This window comes from Schistocerca americana, chromosome 3, assembly GCF_021461395.2.
Source record: "Schistocerca americana isolate TAMUIC-IGC-003095 chromosome 3, iqSchAmer2.1, whole genome shotgun sequence".
NCBI classification, from domain to species: domain Eukaryota; kingdom Metazoa; phylum Arthropoda; class Insecta; order Orthoptera; family Acrididae; genus Schistocerca; species Schistocerca americana.
Window position 1 is genome coordinate 315,445,751 of NC_060121.1, and position 16,397 is coordinate 315,462,147.

At 41.2% G+C, this 16,397-nt stretch overlaps 1 protein-coding gene across 2 annotated transcripts in view; it reads left to right on the forward strand.

The window, feature by feature from the left end:
• LOC124605346 (collagen alpha-1(XVIII) chain-like) overlaps positions 1 to 16,397 on the forward strand; it is a 650,709-nt gene that overhangs the window by 614,721 nt on the left and 19,591 nt on the right. For both annotated transcript variants that reach the window (XM_047136964.1, XM_047136965.1), the window contains exons 23-24: positions 7,352 to 7,503; positions 14,753 to 14,845. In XM_047136964.1, the coding sequence (XP_046992920.1) occupies positions 7,352 to 7,503; positions 14,753 to 14,845 (245 nt within the window). The remainder of the gene's footprint in view (positions 1 to 7,351; positions 7,504 to 14,752; positions 14,846 to 16,397) is intronic.

Sequence of the window (16,397 nt, forward strand, 5' to 3'; positions counted from 1 at the left end):
CAGTCACTGTGCTAGCTGGACTGTGTAGCACTTTCGCCAGTACATGAGGTCTGCCTGAGGCAGGTTCAGTCGTGGCTGTTTCTTCGTGTTTCCACAGTCACACCACAAACAGTCGACTTCGGCAAATTTATAAGGGTTGAAATGTTGCTGATGGGTTTGTTACTCAGCTGAAATCCACTGACTAGTCCACATTGGAGGTTACAGAGCCCTCCTGACCAACCAACTGTGCTACTACAGCTTCTCTACTAACAATACAATACTCCCCGCCACCTGTTATACTGACGGGTTCGTCACTTGTGTCATCTAGTGGTCAATTCCGTATTACACAGGGGTGTTCGTATACTGTTGATCAGATAGTGTACTTCCCTCAATCTTTTTACGTATTTTTAACTGCGTACTCCTGGGAATGAAAAAATACAACTGGCTGTTGGTGAACCTTCTGGATTGTATCATCGTGGTCCGTAAGGCTTTTTTGTTCCTAATGTTGCGTCCACAACTTTGTTGAACATCTTCAGCGGTGCTCTTGGTTCCGTTTAGTCTTGCTGCCTAATGATTAGGACGTCGAAGAGCAACATAAATACTTTGAAAAGGGGGTGTAATCGGCAGAAATGATCTTTGTCAAAAGTCAAACATGAAAACCATCGAATTGGCGTCTGTTGAAAGATAAAATTTATGTATTGATTGTACAGAGCTGCTAACCATATGTCATTAAGTTTCATGGTTTTTTCTGTTAAAATTGTCCTCATATTTATATATTTCGAAGGCTTCTCTATAGGATCTTTGACAGATGACCGTCCGATAGTTAAGTTTTATCTCTGTCAATAATTACCTCTGGCGATCACGTCCCCTTTTACAGTATTTATGTCGCTGTCCGACTTCCGACTCGTCAGTCCAGGAGCACCTCTAAAGATGTTCAGCGCAAGTCTGAACCACAAAAGTTATACTGACTACGAACATACAACGCGGAACATTCACCAGCAACTAACCTGTTGCGGAATCCCTCATTGTACAACCAGAAATACAACTCCACAATCGCCTCACCATCTTTCCACAGTCTACCTATTCTTATTCCGTAATATCTCAGTCGTGCTATACGGGAGACAAAGCACCTTATGCCTCAGAAATAGGAAAGTAGACGTAGTGTCTATCCTGGTGTTTCCTTCTGTGTGGTCAGTCCAACCTTTTGTCACACTTATGTATTTTTTATGTTTTATTGTGGCCGAATCTGGCCATCTGAAAATCTCCTTGGATTACTTCAGTCCAAAAAATAAGTCCACACATTTATGACATCGAAGTAATCAGAAGGACTGAGATAGTCTAGTACGTCGATAGCCCCTGTAACACTTGGTTCTGAGGAAAAACTTAGGCTGGCAACCCTAAAATACAATCTAAGAAGCGTGCAGATGGACAAACAGCTAGTACGATGATTAAATTGTTAGTACTGTCTCAACAGAAGGTGCTATTTTTAAAAAAAACGTGAGAAGGGAAAGAACACTTATTATTGTACCATTCTTTATTTCCGTTTTCCTATCTGTACGTCTTTTATCATCTGTGATTTACTCCTCTGACTGTTGAAAGTTCCCACTTAACGTGACATTTCATCTATGCTTTAGCGTCTAACAATGATTATTCTTAACAGTAATCGTATATTTTTCGCTGGCTGATCTAACGAAAGGAAGTGTAGAGGTTCAACTCCTCTTTAAAATGTACGAGGTTGATCAGACAGCAAGGATTAACACAGCCTTTAGTATATTTCCCTAACTGGAGAAAAATTCTGTTTTGAATCTGTGCATAAGACCCTTAATAACACGCAACAAGCTGTGTTAAACTTAATTCTACAAAGACAGATATGAGTGACTTCCATAGGAGTAACAAAGCAGGGCTTATTCATTGCAGCTCTGACGTAGAATTGTGACGAATGGATCTAGAGTCGTGTAACACTAAGAACTGTCTGCGATTAAAAATTTACAAAGCATTCAAATTCAAGAAGCACCATCTCCACGAAAATAAGTTGCCTAGTAGAGTGGTTGGATAACAGTAATATAAAAAACCGCAAACGTTCCGCAAGTCATCAGCAGACATTTTGTTACCCCATCGTACAATATGCTCGCCTAGTTTCTTTGGAGAAGGATATCTCAAATCTAATCAAGCCACAGACTCTACTAGATCGTAGGAAATGCGGCACCCAACATAGGAATGACACTAAAGGGAAATAGACCAACTGAAGTTGATCGAGGACGTGCTTCTCCGATCAGTGACGACAAACTTTCATTTTGGGGTATCTTCCAACTTAGTAACTAACACGATACACCAATAGTCAACAACGCAGCTGTGGAAAGAAAACCTTTCCAACATCGCTGTACATATGAGAATTAACGATTACCTGTAGCTTAGGTACAAGGAAGATTCAATTTTCTGAAAATTTTTGAGCAGCCAGATCACAAGGGGGCAAGTCCAGAATAAACAGAGCAAGATGGGACTGTGTCAGTTTGGAGCAGAACGAACGTGAGTGTTGGTGGAGACCAAAGCCAGTGTTCAATGTGCTCTGGGCTCAACTTCTCAAACAAGAGATTAACTCTTCCCCAGGACCACTGACGTAAAAAAAAAAATCTGATACTAATCTGTTTGATTTGAATAAATTGGTTGCAGTGTTGTGCATCTAATGTGTCTCTCACAGGTGAAAAAATTTAAGACACCATCTTTTCTGCGAAGTCCAGTAATGAAAAACAACACAGCCAAAACGCCTGTATTACCGTTTACTATCGGTCACAAATTATGACACATATTGCCAACTACATATTATCATGCAGTACGGCCGTAAGAAAGAAATGTGAGTAGGTGTTTCCAGAATAGATTTTCACTCCACAGTGAAGGGTGCGCTGATTTGCAACTTCATAGCAGATTAAAGCTATGTGCTGCAGCAGGATTCGAACACGGAACCTCTGTCATTGGCAGGCAAATGCTCTACCGAATGAGCTATCTAGGCACGACTCATTACTCGTCCTCACAGCCTTATTTACGTCGATACCTTTCTCCTACCTTTCAAACTTCACAAACGTTCCGTATACCTTGTGGGACTAGCACTCCTGGAAGAAAAGGTATTTCAGAGTAGTAGCTTAACCACAACCTGTGGGAAGTAAAGTTGTGAATGCAGGTCGTATGTCGTGCCGGGAAAGCTCAGTCGGTCGGACCCGTGAGAAGATATGTCTGAAATCACACTGGGCTAGTTAAGCATTGCTGAAAAATATCAAAAAGAATCACAAAATATAGACAACTGCAGATGGTTACACGACTATTCAGAGTTGAAGATTGAGCGAGGTAGTGCAGTTGTTAAGGCACTGGACTCGCAGTAGAAATCCTCGTCCGACCGTCCAGGTGCGGATTTTTATCATTTCCCTAAATCAGTTAAGGGGCTCCGGAAAGGCTCAAAATCATGAAAAGTTCAATTTTTACTGTTTTACGTTTTCTGAATCTGCAGACTATTACCTTTTAATAGATATATAATTTATTCAATTCCGAAGACTACAACTATTTTTAATTTTTTTTTTAAATGTGTTCTACATGGGCGTGACCCACTGTGGCGCTGTTAAACTGCTGTCAAATGGTGTTATTATTAACGTCCGTGTTCATCAGGTACATTTTAGTGATGTGAGATAAAGTATGTGTTGTGGCTAACCTGTGATGGTTCAATATATATCGCTGGTGTGATTGTCGATTGTTTCATGTTTATTTACTCTGTCGTTATCTCGAAAATATTCGTAATTAATTCTGTTTCTTGAGTCTCTGTTTTGTTGAAGTATAATAATGAGTAAAAGTAAAGTTATTAGAAATCCTCTGAAGGCTTTTAAGAAAAGGAGAAATGTTGGAAAGCCAAAGGTATGTGTTATTACTGTAAACAATAAAGACGATAATCAAGTGAGTGAACCTAACCTCTCAAGTACACCTGCCCATACCAGTCAAAGTGGGAAAGAAAATACTTCACAGAAGAAGCTTAGTTCAATGAGTGAAAACTATGCATGTTTTATGGGCGAATCGGATGTGAATGAAATATTTGATATGTCGGTTCTCAAAAGAATTTTTTCAGACTGTGTAAGATGTATTCATTGTAGTGAAGTTGGTCTGGAACTCTCCATAATAAAGCACGTAGGACTTGCTAGTGAAATACAACTGAAATGTGATAAGTGTTCATACATGACCACCTTTTGGAACAGTGTTGCAGTAACTGCAACTGAAGAAAATGGTAGCAAAATCTACGAACACAACAACGAGCGATGCTTGCTTTAGACAAGGAACGCCTTCGGGCTGCAGACAGGGCTGTAAAGAGTCTAGAAATACAAGCAAGAGTAAACAGGAGGAGGAACAAGAGGAAGCTGGAGGAGGAGTTTGCAGAGGATGAAGATAATCCATCCTATGGACCTGGAATGCACTAAAAAGTTAATCCAATCTTTGTCGCTCGATTCCCAAAACTTTTATTTTCTCATACTAATTACACGTTTTCTAAGGATCTTCCAAACATATTTGTTTCAAACTTTCAGTAAATGTTACACAGTACCTTCTGCATAATTTAACACAGCCTTTTTCCAAAAAATTGTATATTTTTGAATATATAAATAAAAAATTGCAAAAAAATGTTGTGAATTTTCATTACAATTGAAAAAAAATCATCTTTAATAACTGAAGTAAAATTTTGTAAAATCCCTGTGTTAAGTTGTAGCCCATATTCCAATAAATAATCTGTAAAAAGTTCAACTTCCTACCTCAAATACTTTGTGAGGAAAGATGTAATTTATAAGCGTTATTTTAACATTGCAAGTATAGGGCGTTCCGGAGCCCCTTAAGATGAATGCGGAGATGGTTCACATGGAGAGGACATGGGGCCTTACGTTTTCGTCCGAGCCTGTGCTCCATTTCTAGCGACATCATTGTCATCGGTACGTTAATCTCCAATCTTTCTTCATTCCTTCGGAGTTGAAGTGACGTGTTAAACAAAGCGATACCTTAAATCAAGTCAAATCAAATGTTCAGGAAAGGGTTGGTAGTGGAGATCTGGCTTGATTTTAAAAAAGAAAAAGTACTGTTTCAAAAGCATAGTCACAGAAAGGTAAAAATCCAAACCGACCCTCGTTTAATGTTCTTAACGTCTTGACGTGCTTCAGTTGTCGGCTATGGCTCAAGCACGTATGCCTGAAGACTTAACCTCGAGAAGTGTGCCATCGCCAGAGAAGAGAAGAAATATTATTCTCAGAAGTATTCACGCATCTAGAACGTGTTCAGCGGTCTGATTACATTAGTCGTATTTGCAGTGCATAGATAATTCGGCAACAAGCTGCACATTATTGATTAAAAGGGAACAATCCGACAAAATTAAACAAATAGCTGGCCAAATAGTATTCGATGAGAAGGAAAAAAGAATACTGTATAAACAACTGGAAGCCTATTAATCAGTTCATAGGATAGAACGGAATCTTTGCCAGAGTCCGAAAGTGTTTTTTTTTTATTTTCTAACCGACACGTGGAATTGTTCACTTCCTTACCGTCCATGGCCCCTGCCCATCATGTTTATACAGAACAGGGGAAAAGCGTACAGGAGATTGCGGATACGGTGCTCCTGAATGAATCCCAGACCAGATAACATCTGAGTGCCCTGTATATATTCAGGCGACCTTCAGTACCGCACTGTTCATTGGGCGGAGAGAGGGCAACGGGGAGGGGTTGGGACAAATGGCAGGACCGCCTACTGCCATCTAGAAACCGCCAGACATGATCAGGTGTCCAATGTTGGTATGATTTGGAACTTAGCGTGTCGGTTCCACAGACGATGTAATGATGACTGCAGGAGATGCTAATTTCATGTTGTTTTGTACTAAATATAAGTCGGTGGTGATTATTGGTTAGATAATTCAGTAGTATAGGATGAATAGCTGCAAGCAACTTGCAGGGCCGTAAACATGTCTACTGCTGGGCAAAATGTCAATAGACGTAGCTAAGTATATTGTATACGATGGTAATAGTTAAAACAGTAAAATAGGTGAAATACAACATTATATAAAACCTAACATTTCAGAATTGTATCACTGTCATAGCATGTTTTAGGTATCAGGTGCTGGGCATCTTGTAATAAAGGCAACAAATTAAGAGAAAATTAACACGTTTCTTGTAGTGGCCATTTTCGCAGCAGCTGTATATAAATTGCAGTTGTTTCAAAGAAAATGCCTTTTTTGCAAGCTGCACATCGAAATTTTTATATTTATTTTTATTTATGCATCCAGACGTGTTTCGCTTTTTTTACAAGGCATCTTCAGTGGGTGTCCTGAAATATTACATGATTTGTCCATTTTTACACATAGGTTATGGTTTCACTTCTTGGTAATAGATTTAAAAACAGTTCCTTAACGTTTTTTGTGAAATGGAAAGGTACTTACAGGTAACTTCTAATTCATTGCATCTAAGCAAACTGCTTTTTCTCATCTGGCAATCAGGTGGACATCTTACAGTTCACTTTCAGTTCATTGTTTACGTTTCACGTCACTGTAACTGCCATCTTTTTAATACAGAGTTTCAGTTGTTTTTCTAAGTGTTAGCAACATTCTCAGTTTTCTGCATTCAACTGTTTTGTGAATGTGTGTCTGTGTGTGTGTGTGTGTGTGTGTGTGCGCGTGTGTGTGTGTGTGCGCGCGCGCGCGCGTGTGTGTCTTAGAGAGGGGGAGAGATTTTTTCTTAAATAAAATAAAAAATTTTAATTTTATTTTTATTACTATTTTTTAAAATAATGATAATAATAATTATTATTATTATAGTTTTCTGGATATACTTACGAGAGGAATCAGATGTGTAATCGTTTGTTGGGATTTCTGTCTATTATATGATCAATCAGTGTAAACAGTGAGTTGTTAGTCATATTTACAAAAAAATGGCTCTGAGCACTATGCGACTTAACTTCTGAGGTCATCAGTCGCCTAGAACTTAGAACTAATTAAACCTAACTAACCTAAGGACGTCACACACATCCATGCCCGAGGCAGGATTCGAACCTGCGACCGTAGCGGTCGCTCGGCTCCAGACTGTAGCGCCTGGAACCGCACGGCCACTCCGGCCGGCTCATATTTACAAATCATGAAATATTTCAGGACACCCACTGAAGATGCCTTGTAAAAAAAAAAGGCGAAACGCGTCTGGGTGCATAAATAAAAATAAAAATTTCGATGTGCAGCATGCAAAAGGCATTTTCTTTGAAACAACTGCAATTTATAAGAGAAAATTGCTTGATGTTTCCAGAAAAAGTCAACAACGTTGATCAAGGAATTTTATCCAGAGATGAAACCTAATTTTTTGGTTGTTTTCGTTCCCGCAGGTCCTATGGAGCACGAGATGTACGGAAACGGCCCACAGTTCCGCCCGCTGGAGGTGAACAGGCAGAGCGAGAAGAAGCCGCACCACAAGGAGCCTGACGTCAAGCTGATACCCAGCACCATCTCGTTCCGCACCAGCAACGACATGTTCCAGGTCTGCATACAAATCTACGTCCACACGACACACTATACTGCTTAATGTTTTGTGAATGTCCATTACGAAACGTACTGTAAACGTATGGTTGTTAATACTTGAAAAACCAGACTTTAGACTACGTCTGTTACCTCGTAAACTGCAACTCCACACTTGCGCGTCAGAATTTTTTTTAGGTACGCTTTCACTTTTCCATAGGCGTACAGAGTATATTACTGCCTCGGATCCGTTATGGGGTGGAAAAAATTCTAAATTGACGTAAAAATATCCTTTATAGAAAAACACATACGAAAACCGGTATGTCAGACACAACTTTCTTGTGGTGACAACTGCTTTATGTCATTCTTGCTGACCACAAGTTGCTATTTTCATCTTAAGCATAAATTCTCTTATTACAATTTCCCTTTATAATGTATCCTGTGTTATAAATAGTTTACATATGGCGTACTGATGAAATTTTTCCAGTCGTAAACCGAAAGGCTTTTGACACTGTACCACACAAGCGGCTCATAGTGAAATTGCATGATTATGGAATATCGTCTCAGTTATGTGAATGGATTTGTGGTTTCCTGTCAGAGAGGTCACAGTTCGTAGTAATTGATGATAAGTCATCGAATAAAACAGAAGTGATTTCTGGCCTTACCCAAGGTAGTGTTATAGGCCCTTTGCTGTTCCTTACCTATATCAACGTCTTGGGAGACAATCTAAGCAGCCGTCTTAGGTTGTTTTCAGGTGACGCTGTCGTTTATCGACTAATAAATTCATCAGAAGAGCAAAACAAACTGTAAAACGACTTAGAAAAGATATCTGAATGGTGCGAAAAGTAGCACTTGACCCTAAATAATGAAAAGTGTGAGGTCATCCACATGAGTGCTAAAAGGAACTCGTTAAACTTCGGTTACACGATAAATCAGTCTAATCTAAAAGCCGTAAATTCAACTAAATACCTAGGTATTACAATTATGAACAACTTAAGTTGGAAGGAACACATAGAAAATGTTGTGGGGGAGGCTAACCAAAGACTGCGTTTTATTGGCAGGACACTTAGAAAATGTAACAGACCTACTAAGGAGACTGCCTACACTGCGCTTGTCCGTCCTCTTTTAGAGTACTGCTGCGCGGTGTGGGATCCTTACCAGGTAGGACTGACGGAGTACATCGAAAAAGTTCAAAGAAATGCAGCACGTTTTGTATTATCGCGGAATATGGGAGAGAGTGTCACAGAAATGATACATGATTTGGGCTGGACATCATTAAAAGAAAGGCGTTTTTCGTTGCGACGGAATCTTCTCACGAAATTCCAATCACCAACTTTCTCCTCCGAATGCGAAAATATTTTGTTGACACCGACGTACATAGAGAGGAACTATCACCACGATAAAATTAGGGAAATCAGAGCTCGTACGGAAAGATATAGGTGTTCATTCCTTCCGCGCGCTATACGAGATTGGAATAATAGAGAATTGTGAAGGTGGTTTGATGAACCCTCTGCCAGGCACTTAAATGTGATTTGCAGAGTACCCATGTAGATATAGATGTATAATACAAATATGATTAATTTAACAACTAAGATCTCTAAAATATATGGTATGAATGGACGCACACGTTTCTCATTTCTCCTGAACACTCCTACTTGGATCTGTGTGTCCACTACAGATGCGCTCTGCTTAAAAGACCAATTTGACAATGCAGATGCTAAATGAATAACATAATTTCAGTATCACCGCAGTGATCACAAAAAAATGGCTTACTTAATGATATCATTCCCCTGTCGCGAAGACCTAAGGAGAAAGAGCAAGCGAGTTAAGGCGTAAGTACTTCACGCAACGTAATGATGAAAATAACACGGGAACAAATGTATTGTAGTAAAGGCTCTCGAGACATGATTACTCTATACAGCGATTCTCTAATGGCATCAAGCACTTTTTTATTTACAGCTTTATCTACATTAATATTCTGGAAGTCACATTTAAGTGTTTGCCAAAGGTTGAATAGAACTACTTTCAGACTATTTTCTTTCGTTCGACGCTCGAACAGTTTGTAGCAGAACGAGCACCAAAATCTTTCTGGGTCTTTTTTTATCACGATGGACATTTCTCTGTATGTAGGTAGGAGCGAACAAAATATTTTGGCTTTCAGAACAGAAAGTTGGTGACTGAAATTTCGTGAAAAGATCTCGCCACATCAAAAAAGACTTTTGTTTTAATGATTGCCACCCCAATTCACCTATCATAGCCGTGACACACACTGCCCTATTTAGAGGCAACATAAAACGAGCCACATGTCTTTGAAATTTTTGAAGTCATCTGTCAATCACATCTGGTACGGGTCTCATACCGCGCAGCTATTATAAAAACGGGAACGTATGAAATTTGTTGTACCTTCTAATTGTTCTGACAATAAACTGACTTCCCCGCAAGAGTTCTGCGTGTTGGTTCTAGCTGATGTTGTTCGTAATTGTGATCCCTAGGTATTTAGTTAAATCTACAACCTTTAAATTTGTGTAATTTATGTGCGAACAAAACTTAACGGAATTTTTTGTAATACTCAGGTGGAGCCCCCGTCTCTTCCGTTCCTATTTATTGCGTTCGACAGAAACGATATTTTCTAAATTCGTGCTGGTGTCAAGGGATAGTTTTCTTGGAGGTTCCGTAAATCGGTTATACAATGACTGATTTTCAGATTCAGATTTGATTATTATGACTGTCTTTTTAACTTCAGTGCTATTTATGTTTGTGAACAGAGGGGTTGTATGAAAGGTCTGCTTACTGATTAGTACAATGCATTTTCTAAATTACAAAGGAAGTAATGGAAAAAATTTATCATGGATCCGAGGATGCATTGACCGGCCTGTACTTATATCACAACTGTCAACTACTATTCCATCTGTGATCAATATTTGAAAAACACAATGAAATTTTGACCATCTAGAAATAAATGCATTGATGTTAGCATAAAATAAAAAAAAAACCTATTGTGGTACATAGATAAAACAATGTGATACATCATCACAATATTAAATGTAATGAAAGGTTCTAAGATGGAGTGCAACACATATAGCTCCAAATGTAGTTGAGCATAATACCTTGCATTTCATCCTTCTTAAACCTAAATCCAAAACACCTGGCACAGCTTGAACTAAGGTTATCTGTCACTTATTGAGTCAATATCTGCCACTTGTGGCCAAACAAACTTCATTCATTGTTTCGAGAGATATTTGACATCATATGTTATATGTGAATTACTACCTGAACCACAACACCTTACAATCTGAGAGATACATGACTGGCATTTGTTTTTCTTAGTTGTAAGCACATTAACAATTACAAATGAGTTTCCGTCTAGATACAGATGGTCAATGTTTGCACTCCTTAGTTCTACACTTTTAATAGCATCAACGCTGTATAATAAATTGTGTATCTGTAATCCTGGAGTAACAACGACCAGTGGTGAAAATTACTCCGAAACAGATAAATCATGAACATGACCTCAGAAATAGTATTATGCAGGAAGATATATAAATATGGACAAAAAACTTACCAGTGGTCTGTTTCGAGAATTAATGAAGTTTCATACATGACATGGTTGAAAACACGACGGCTTTGCAGTTAAATGATATCGGTGGATTTTGCACAACCAGATTTTAACCCACTTTTTGATACACACTTGTAAGTCTCACCAGGTTCGTCATCTATCGCCCAAGAAAACCAGCACTACATGGCGTCATCTAGCGTATATTGATGGAACTTTACCACCAAAAAATATACCGGACGGTTATAATCAAACTTGCCCTATTTGACACGTTATAACACGGAAACTAATTACCCTACGGGTACCAAACTTGGTAGCATTTAAGTGCAGAGTATGGGGTGCATGATATCCATGCGTCACGGCAGCGCCGTCCAGTTCCAACTATGGTCACCAGATGCCGTGTTCAGTCATCGTAATTCATAGTCTCTCACTCCTGACCAGTCTCAGTGTACTTTCTGACGTACCAACATGACCTTGGACAAAAGGAGCAGGGCATTATTGGTGAAGGTCTACCATCAATACAACAGTAATGCTGCAGCTGCACTTCGAGAATATTACCGGCTGAAAGGATTACGGAAGGGTCCTCTTTCTCCGTATGCTGTGCGGAGCATGATGAAGATGTTCGAATCAACTGGAGAACTGGGCGTCGCTCCGGGAAGAGGCCGACGACCAGTTGCATCATAGGTAGTTGATGAAATCGCTGTTGCTACGGCAGACAACGCTGCGAGCAGTTCCCGGCGGTCAGGCAGTGAGCGTGCTGTGTAAAGACAGTTGAACATCCAGCGGTCCACTGTACGGAAGGTGCTTAAAACCACTCTCAAATGGTATCTGTACAAGATCCAAGTCATACAGCAGCTTGCACCACAGGACACACAACGACGTGTTGACTTCGCTCTCTACTTTCTTGCAAGGATTGAACTTGACGAGGGCTGGCCCTGGACCATCCTATGGACAGACGAAACTTATTTTTGTCTGATGGGTGAGGTTAGCACACATATCTGCCGAGTGTGGGGATCTTTACCTCCAGTCACTGCGCATGAAGTTCTCTGCATGGTTAACGTGTCACCGTATGGTGTGGCTTCACAGCTACGTTCATCATTGTCCAATCACTTTTGAACAGATTGGCACTCAAGGACCAAAGACGTGCAGTGTGACTGGCCAGCGTTACTGCGATATGGTTCGCCAGCATGTCATACCCGCCCCATAGGAGAGAGACGCAATTGAACTCAACAGTTTCCATGCAAGATGGGGCCCCACCGCACATCGCTCGTGAAGTTCACCTGCTTCTCCGAAACACTTTTAGAAACGATCGAATTATCAGCCGATCGTTTCCAAATGCTTGGCCGGCACGATCACCTGATCTCACTCCCTGCGATTCGTGGTTATGGCGCTATCTACCAGGGGACTATTCACAAATGTGTTCATCTGAAGCGTAACACATCAAGAGAGGCAGACAGCATACCCACGGAAATGCTTAGTTCTGCTGTGCAGAATGCAATCCTGTGCTTTCAGACTCTTCTAGACATTGACGGGTGCCATATTGAGCCCCTTTTGTAGCAGTAATGGTACCGGTATGTAATGGTACGATGTACCGTAGGAGCACATTAAAAGTGTTTCAATTGTATTGGTGCTGCATTATTTCTCTTCCCCGTGTCCTTGATATAAATGCTACCAAGTTTGGTACTCGTACGATAATTAGTTTTCGTGTTATAACGTGTTAAATAGGAAGGAAATTATAATTATAACCATCCAGTATACTATACACCCAAGCGAGACCCAGCAGGGAGGTGTAAAACTTTTGGTGTATGAGTAGCCAAAGCAATGATGACGGTCAAAGTACACTACTGGCCATTAAAATTGCTGCACCAAGTAGAAATGTAGATGATAAACGTGTATTATTGGACAAATATATTATACTAGAACTGACATGTGATTACATTTTCACGCAATTTGGGTGCATAGATCCTGAGAAATCAGTAACCAGAACATCCACCTCGGGCCGTAATAACGGCCTTGATACGGCTGGGCATTGAGTCAAACAGAGCTTGGATGGCGTGTACAGCTACAGCTGCCCATGCAGCTTCAACACGATACCACAGTTCATCAAGAGTAGTGACTGGCGTAGTGTGATGACCCAGTTGCTCGGCCGCCATTGACCAGATGTTTTCAATTGGTGAGAGACCTGGAGAATGTGCTGGCCAGGGCAGCAGTGGAACATTTTCTGTATCCAGAAAGGCCCGTACAGGACCTGCAACATGCGGTCGTGCATTATCCTGCTGAAATGTAGGGTTTCGCAGGGATCGAATGAAGAGCAGAGCCACGGGTCGTAACACGTCTGAAATGCCGGCCGGAGTGGCCGTGCGGTTCTAGGCGCTACAGTCTGGAGCCGAGCGACTGCTACGGTCGCATGTTCGAGTCCTGCCTCGGGTATGGATGTGTGTGATGTCCTTAGGTTAGTTAGGTTTCATTAGTTCTAAGTTCTAGGCGACTGATGACCACAGAAGTTAAGTCGCATAGTATTCAGAGCCATTTGAACATCTGAAATGTAACGTCCACTGTTCAGTGCGAACAAGAGGTGACCGAGACGTGTAACCAATGACACCCCATACCATCACGCCGGGTGATACGCCAGTACGGCGATGACGAATACACGCTTCCAATGTGCGTTCACCGCGATGTCGCCAAACACGGATGCGACCATCATGATGCTGTAAACAGAACCTGGATTCATCCGAAAAAATGACGTTTTGCCATTCGTGCACCCAGTTTCGTCGTTAAGTACGCCATCGCAGGTGCTCCCGTTTGTGATGCAGCGTCAAGGTTAACCGCAACCATGGTCTCCGAGCTGATAGTCGATGCTGCTGCAAACGTCGTCAAACTGCAGATGTTGTTGTCTTGCAAACGTCCCCATCTGTTGACTCAGGGATCGGGACGTGGCTGCACGATCCGTTGGAGCCATGCAGATAAGATGCCTGTCATCTCGACTACTAGTGATACGAGGCCGTTGGGAGCCAGCACGGCGTTCCATGTTACCCTCCTGAACCCACCGATTCCATATCCTGCTAACAGTCATTGGATCCCCACCAACGCGAGCAGCAATGTCGCGATACGATAAACCGCAAACGCGATAGGCTACAATCCGACCTTTATCAAAGTCGGAAACGTGATGGTACGCATTTCTCCTCTTTACACGAGCCATCACAACAACGTTTCACCAGGCAACGCGGGTTAACTGCTGTTTGTGTATGAGAAATCGGTTGGAAACTTTCCTCATGTCAGCACGTTGTAGGTGTTGCCACCGGCGCCAATCTTGTGTGAATGCTCTGAGTAGCTAATCATTTGCACATCACAGCATCTTCTTCCTGTCTGTTAAATTTCGTGTCTGTAGCACGTCATCTTCGTGGTGTAGCGATTTTAATGGCCAGTAGCGTATTTCCGGTTTACGGTATTTCATAATTACAGAACACTACATGTTCTTGAATCCTACTACAAATTATTGTTAGCGGTATGGGCCCATAATTATGAAGATGAATTCAAATCCTTTTATTGTATATTGATGTGACATGTGTAGCTTTTCAGATTTTAGGTACGTATTTGTCGCCGAGCGAGCTATTGTACACGATTGCTAAAAATGGAGATGATTTCCATTATCTTTGGTAGCAAGGCTCTTCTGCTGGTGCAGGGTGTTGTTTTTTAAAGGCGGCGCTTGCTGTTCCAGGTGACGGAGACGACGCCGCTGGGCACCCTGGCCTTCGTGCTCGCCGAGCAGGCACTGCTGGTGCGCGTGGACCCCGGCTGGCAGTACGTGCAGGTCGGTACAAGCCACGCCAGGAACCACTAACCTCAAGGCTAGTGTCTGCTTTCCTTCTCGTCTTAACCTTCTTCCAACTGCCTGGAAATCATTAAAGGAAATACAGCCTCCCCTTCCCATGTAGACGGGACGCTTCAGTGTTTTCCATTTCTTTAGCAAAGTTCTTTACTCGCTTGTTCATTTACTTACCCTTCCGTATATGATCGCTTAGCTCCTTATCTCCTACGCCAGTAATCTTGTTTGTCACAAAACTTTAAAGTAACAGCTTTATCAAAAATTCCAAGCTCTTAATGAAAGTGTTCATTGCTGAAAGACAGCTATTTGGATTTTCGCAAATAATAATACTGCTATTTTAATTAAATCATTGAAAGTCTCTGTAAGACAATCTTTATACGGGATGGTTCGCGGACTTCGGCTGTTCAGTGTAAAATTCCAAATCAAAAACACATTAAGCCGTCTGTATTTCCAATTTATTTTTTTTATGCTGCCAGTTTCGGCGTTTTACTACGCTATTTTCAGACCTCCTGACCGATGTGTAGGAATCCGACCTCATGTGCAGTCTAAATGTGGGCAGTATTCAGTAACTGTTATCCGTGGACTTTTTTCTTTTTTTTAACAACGGGATCCCTTCGTTCATCGATTGCAGGCTCAAATTGCACATGAGGTTGGATTCAAAATGGTTCAAATGGCTCTGAGCACTATGGGGCTTAACTTCTGTGGTCATCAGTCCCCTAGAACTTAGAACTACTTAAACCTAACCAACCTAAGGACATCACACACATCCATGCCCGAGGCAGGATTAGAACCTGCGACCGTAGCAGTCGCGCGGTTCCGGACTGAGCGCCTTAACCGCGAGACCACCGCGGCCGGCAGGTTGGATTCTTCCCAAGATGGCGCAGTGAAATGCCAAAACTGCTCCCATCAATAAAATAAAATTGGTAATTAGAAGGCGGAAGGTGTTTTTGATCCGACATCGTACCATCATCGAAAATCCGCAGGGTGACGTAGACACAGCTGCTACGATATGTTTTTGCACTAGTCTTTCTGCACGATTCACTGTACTATCGGTGCTCTCTCTTTATCGCACGATAAATTGTTTATCAGAAGTTGAGCATCGATTTCTGATTTTTAATGCAGCATTAACGCCCAACAACGCTCTAGCAACGGTATCTATTTTGGAAATAAAAGTGGTCAATAGTTCTCCTTAACTTACCTCGTCAGTTGTTTACCAACTAGGACGAAGCCAAGGGCATACCACCTGCAATAGTACCGTGCATAGAAAAGCATTGTGGGCTTAAAAATAATATATGCATTGTAGAATGCTTTGCTTAGTGTAGTATAGTTGGTTCAAGAAGTTACCTTATGGTCGAAAAGCGTACAAACGTTAGAGGTATTTCCCTCCAGAATGATCCTCAGTTTCCATTCCATTTGTTCTGTGTATAAGAAAAGTCATAACATCCGTTGATAGGTGCTCAATTGTATTAGTGATAGTTCCCTGTTTCACGAGGTTTGCTACCTTTACATAGCTCCAGTGTAATTTTTGTGGACATGT